The sequence below is a fragment of the Hemitrygon akajei genome, chromosome 11, assembly GCF_048418815.1.
Source record: "Hemitrygon akajei chromosome 11, sHemAka1.3, whole genome shotgun sequence".
Classification (NCBI taxonomy): domain Eukaryota; kingdom Metazoa; phylum Chordata; class Chondrichthyes; order Myliobatiformes; family Dasyatidae; genus Hemitrygon; species Hemitrygon akajei.
This window is the reverse complement of record NC_133134.1, coordinates 91,852,629-91,858,628: the sequence shown is the minus strand read 5'-3', so window position 1 is coordinate 91,858,628 and position 6,000 is coordinate 91,852,629. Positions and strand designations below refer to the sequence as shown.

The 6,000-nt window shown below is 41.9% G+C and overlaps 1 protein-coding gene across 1 annotated transcript in view; it reads right to left on the bottom strand.

The window, feature by feature from the left end:
* Positions 1 to 3,759: 3,759 nt before the first annotated feature.
* Positions 3,760 to 6,000, bottom strand: part of LOC140735836 (protein kinase C beta type) — a 372,385-nt gene continuing 370,144 nt past the window's right edge. Inside the window, exon 17 of the mRNA XM_073061348.1 lies at positions 3,760 to 5,773. Coding sequence (XP_072917449.1) covers positions 5,621 to 5,773 — 153 coding nt within the window. The 3' untranslated portion in view covers positions 3,760 to 5,620. The remainder of the gene's footprint in view (positions 5,774 to 6,000) is intronic.

Here is a 6,000-nt window from a genome sequence, read left to right as displayed (position 1 = left end):
CCACATCTACTGCTCCTCTTTCATTAATGTGTTTAGTCACATCCTCCAAAAATTCAATCAGGCTCGTAAGGCATGACCTGCCCTTGACAAATCCATGCTGACTATTCCTAATCATATTATGCCTCTCCAAACATTCATATCTCTTGCCTCTCAGTGCATGGCCATACACTTCCTGCTGCACCCGGTGACCCTGTGATCTCCGTCTCAGAGACCAATGTTAGACTGTCTTTAAAGAGAGTGAACCCTTGCAAGGCAGAAGGTCCCAATGGAGTACTTGGTAAGGCTCTGAAAACTTGTGCCAACCAACTGGCAGGGCTATTCAAGGTTATTTTCCATCTCTCACTGCTAAGGGCAGAAGTTCCCATTTGCTTCAAAAAGGCAACAATTATACCAGTGCCAAAGAAGAATAATGTGAGCTGCCTTAATGACTATTGCCTGGTAGCACTCACATCTACAGTGATGAAATGCTTTGAGAGGTTGGTGATGACTAGACTGGTCTCCTGTCTCAACAATGACCTGGACCCATTGCAATTTGCCTATCGCCACAATAGATCAATGGCAGACGCAATCTCAATGGCTCTTCACATGGCTTTAGACCACCTAGACAACACAAACACCTACGCCAGGATGCTGTTCATCAGCTATAGCTCAGCATTTAATATCATCATTCCCACAATCCTGATTCAGAAGTTGTGGAATCTGGGCCTCTGTACCTCCCTCTGCAATTGGATCCTCAACTTCCTAACCAGAAGACCACAGTCCGTGCGGATTGTTGATAATATCTCCTTCTCACTTACGATCAACACTGATGCATCTTAAGAGTGTGTGCTTAGCCCACTGCTCTACTTTCTCTATACCCATGACTGTGTGGCTAGGCATAGCTCAAATACCATCTATAAATTTGTTAATGGTACAGCCATTGTTGGTAGAATCTCAGATGGAGATGACAGCGTACAGGAGTGAGATACGCCAACTAGTGGAGTGGTGTCGCAACAACAACCTTGCACTCAACGTCTGTAAGACAAAAGAGCTGAGTGTGCACTGCAGGAAGGATAAGACAAAGGAACACATACCAATCGTCATAGAGGGATCAGAAGTGAAGAGAGTGAGCAGTTTCAAGTTCCTGGGTGTCAGGATCTCTGAGGACCAAACCTCTGTCTCCAAGTCCTGAGACCTCTTAATAATCAACTCCAACATCTTCCCAACCACTGAGGTCAGACTAACTGGCCTATAGTTTCTTTTCTTCTGCCTCTCTCCCTTCTTGAAAAGTGGAGTGACAATTGCTATTTCCAGTCTCCTGGAACCATTCCTGAATCTTGTGATTCTTGAAAGATTATTACCAATGCCTCCACAATCTCTTCAGTCACCTCTTTCAGAACCCTAGGGTGTACATCATCTGGTGCAGGTGACTTATCTAATTTCAGACCTTTTAGTTTCCCAGAGTCTTTTCTCTAGTAATGGTAGTTTCACACACTCATGCCCCCTGAAACCTGGAACTTCCACCATCCTGTTAGTGTCTTCCACAGTGAAGACTGATGCAAAATACTTAATTCAGTTCATCCACTATATTGTTGTTCCCATTACTACCTCCAGCATTCAACAGTTTGATATGCACTCTCTCCTCTCTTTTACACTTTATGGATCTGAAGAAACTTTAATATTACTGGCTAGCTTACTCTCCTATTCCATCTTTTCCTTCTTTATGACTTTTTTAAGTTGCCTTCTGTTGGTTTTTAAAAGCTTCCCACCAATCTTTGCTCTATTATATACCTTCTCTTTGGCTTTTATGTTGGCTTTGACTTCTTTTGTTAGCCACGATTATGTCATCTTTCCTCTTTGGGATGTAGATGCCCTGTGCCTTCCGAATTGCTTCCAGTTGCTGCTCTGCTGTCATTCCCCAACAATGTTCTTTTCCAATCAGTTCTGGTCATCTCTCTTCTCATGTCTCTGTAATTCCCTTTCCCGCACCGTAAAACTGATTCATCTGACTTTAGCTTTTCCTTTTCAAATTTCACCGTGAAGTCAACCATATTATGATCACTTATCCCTCAGGGTTTTTTTTTAGCCATAAGCTCTCTAATAAATTCTGGTACATTGCACACCCCAAAAGCACTATGTAAGCAATCACTTGAGCAGCTAGAGCTAATCAAGAGGGTTAAAACTAATTTGGCATTGGATGGGATCCGGAGTGATAGTGCAGAGGATGAAGTAGTCAATTTACAAGCAGAGCCCATGTGTCGTGAGATAGTGAGCAAGGAGGGGCATAATTGCAGCCAGAAGCCTGAGTTGCAATGCAAAAGGATGACAAATTGAAAACGGTGAATACAGGACTGAAGGTGTTATATTTGAATGTGCGCAGTATACAGAATAAGGTAGATGAACTTGCAGGATAGTTACAGATTGATATGGATGACATTCTGGGCATCACTGAATGGTGTCTGAAAGAAGGCTATAGCTGAGAGCTTAACGTCCAAGAATACACATTGTATCAAATGGACAGGAAGGTAGGCAGAAGGGGGTGGCATAACTCCGCTGGTAAAGAGTGAAATCAAATCACTAGAAAGAGGTGAAACAGGGTCAGGTGTTGAAATATTGTGAGTGGAGCTAAGGAACTACTAAAAGAGGGTAAAAAGACCCTGGTGGGAGTTATATATAGTCCACCAAACAGTAAGATATGGTCTACAAATTACAACAGCAGATAGAAAATGCATGCCAAAAGGGGAATGTTACAATAGTCATGGGTGATTTGAATATGCAAGTAGATAAGGAAAAACAGGTTGGTTCTGGATCCCAAGAGGGTGATTTTCCAGAATGACTTTGAGATGGCTTTTTCGAGCAGCTCATGTGAACACACTAAGGGATCAGCTATTCTGGATTGGGTGTTGTGTAATGAAATGGAATTGATTAAGAGAACTTAAAGTAAAGGAACTCTTAGGGGTCAGTAATCACAATATGATACAATTCACCCTGAAATTTAAGAAGCTTAAGTCAGATGAATCAGTAGTACAGTGGAGTAAAGGGGTATGAGAGAGGAGTTGGCCAGAATTAATTGAAAAAGAACACTGTCAGGAATGACGGCAGAGCATCAATGGCTGGAATTTCTGGAAGCAATTCAGAAGGCACAGGATATATACATCTCAAAGAGGAAGAAGTATTCTAAAGGCAAGATGACACAACCATGGCCAACAAAAGAAGCCAAAGCCAACATAAAAGCCAAAGAGCAAAAATCAGTGGCCAGTTAGAGAATTGGGAAGCTTTTAAAAACCAACAGAAGGCAACTAAAAAAGTCATAAAAAAGGAGAAGATGGAATATGAAAGTAAGTTAGCCAATAATATTATTGAGGATACCAAATGTTTCTTCAGATACATAAAATGTAAAAGAGAGGTGAGAGTAGATGTCAGACTGCTGGAAAATGATACTGGAGATATAGTACTGGGAGACGAAATGGCAGATGAGCTGAATAAGTATGTTGCAGCAGTCTTCACTGGAAGTTTAAGAGCGTAAGGGGGAAGAAGTATGTTAAGTTGCCATTACTAGTGAGAAGATTCTTGGGAAACTGAAAAGTCTGAAAGTATTTTGTAGATAAATCACCTGGACCAGATGGTCTACACCCCATGGTTCTTAAAGAGTTGGCTAAAGAGATTGTGGAGGCATTAGTAATGATCTTTCAAGAATCAATTGATTCTGGCATGGTTCTGGAGGAATGAAAAATTGAAATAGTCACTCCACTCTTCAAAAAGGGAGAGAGGCAGAAGAAAAATAATTATAGACCAGTTAGTCTGACCTCAGTGGTTGGGAAATTATTGGAGTTGATTGTTAAGGATGTGGCTTTGGGGTACTTGCTGGCACATGATAAAATAGGCTGAAGTCAGCATGGTTTCCTCAAGGAAAAATCTTGCCTGACAAATCTGTTGGAATTCTTTGAAAAAAATAACAAGCAGGATAGACAAAGGAGAATCAGGTGATGTTGTGTACTTGGATTTTCAGAAGGCTTTTAACAAGGTGCCACATGAGGCTGCTTAACAAGTTAAGAGTCCATTGTATTATGGGAAAGATACTCGCATGGATAAAGCTGATTGGCGGGAGGCAAAAAGAGGGATAACAGAGGTCTGTGTTGGGACCGATTCTTTTTACATTATATTTCAATGACTTGGATGATGGAACTGATGGTTTTGTGGCAAAGTTTATGGACAATACAAAGATAGGTAGAGGAACAGGCAGTTTTGAGGAAGTAGGGAGGTTACAGAAGGCCAGACACATGAGAATTAGAATGGGCAAAGAAGTAGCAGGTGGAACACAGTGTCAGGATATGTATAGTCATGCACTTTGGAAGAAGGAATAAAATGGTAGACTATTTTCTAAATGGAAAGAAAATACAAAAAAAAACTGAGGTACAAAGGGACTTGGGAGCCCTTGTGTAGGATTCCCTAAAGGTTAACTTGCAAGTTGTGTCTGTGGTAAGGAAGGCAAATGAAATTTTAACATTTATTTCTTGAGGACTGGCATATAAAAGCAAGGATGTAATGTTGAATCATTATAAAGCACTGGTGAGACCTCACTTGCCAGAGTTTTGTGAGCAGTTTTGGACCCCTTGTCTAAGAAAGGATGTGGTGACATTGGAGAGGGTTCAAATAACATCCATGAATATGATTCTGGGATTGAAAGGCTTGTCATATAAAAGGCATTTGATGGCCCTGGGTCTCTATTTACTGGAATTCAGAAGAATGAATGGTGACTTCATTGAATGTTGAAAAGCCTTGATAGAGTTGACGTGGAAAGGATGTTTCCTATGTCGGGGGAATCTAAGATGACACAGTCTTCAGAATGGAGGGGCATCCTTTTAGAATGGAGATGAGGAATTTTTTTTAGCCAGAGTGGTCAATCTGTGGAATTCATTGCCAGTGGTGTCTGTGGAGGCCAAGTCATTGGGTATATTTAAGGTAAAGCTTGATAGACTCTTGATTAGTCAGGGCATGAAGGGAAATAGGAGAAGGTAGGAGATTGGGGCTGAGAGAAAAAATGGATTTGCCATGATGAATTGGCGGAGCAGACTCGATAGGCCAAATGACTTTACTCTGCTTCTATATCTTGCTGTCTTATAAACAAAACACGGCCAGTGTCATTGGCCTTGAGGAGCTCTTGATAGATGCACAGGAAAGTAGCTAACAGCAGTAGTGTCCGGGCATGAAACTCAACGCACAGTTACAAGCTATTAAACAGTGTACTTTAAGGGTACTGAGAAGACTAGTGGTAGAGGGAGGAATAGATAGCAAGAGTGGTGTCAAGCTGTGGTGAGAAGGGAGACCTTACAGTGAGAAGAAGAGCATTTAAATCAAAATGTTATGATTGTCAAGCAATGTTGCTCTTTTACATGTCACTACTTTTCCTTCCGTCCCTGCCTCCCCATTGTGCCTCAGGACTGCAACAACTATTGTCCAGGTGATCCACATCTCTTCTCTGCCCCAGACTAATCAATATTTTGCAACCATTGTATAGTGACAATATCACAATGAAATTTCATGTTGACCTTGTGAATCAGGGCTAGGAGAACCAGGATTTGAAAATATTGTGTTCTGTACTTCAGGTCAAAAACACAAAGGGTGGTCACCAGCCCTCCCCTTAAACCTGAATCACAAATTCAGGATTGATGTAGGAGAACCCTGAAAACTCATTCTGGTCCAGATTCATGATGAAGAGTTTGTCGGTAGGAGTCAGGTCCACAGGCTGCCTGGTGAACTCGCGGTCAAAGTTGCCAGCATCTCTGTTGTTCCTCTGAAAGGAGAAGAGAGAAGGGTTTGTGTGTTGGCAACGCAGTATCTAACAGCCAGTATTCCCACACATCCCCAGGTGCTGCCAGCTCCATCACTGGGATGGGGGGTAAGGGCAGTCTGATCCCATACCACAGGAAGTTGCCACAATTGAGACGATCATTAGCGACCACTTCTCTTCCCATCTCCCGCCACAAACAGATGATGATCCCATTTTTCCATGGAATCAAG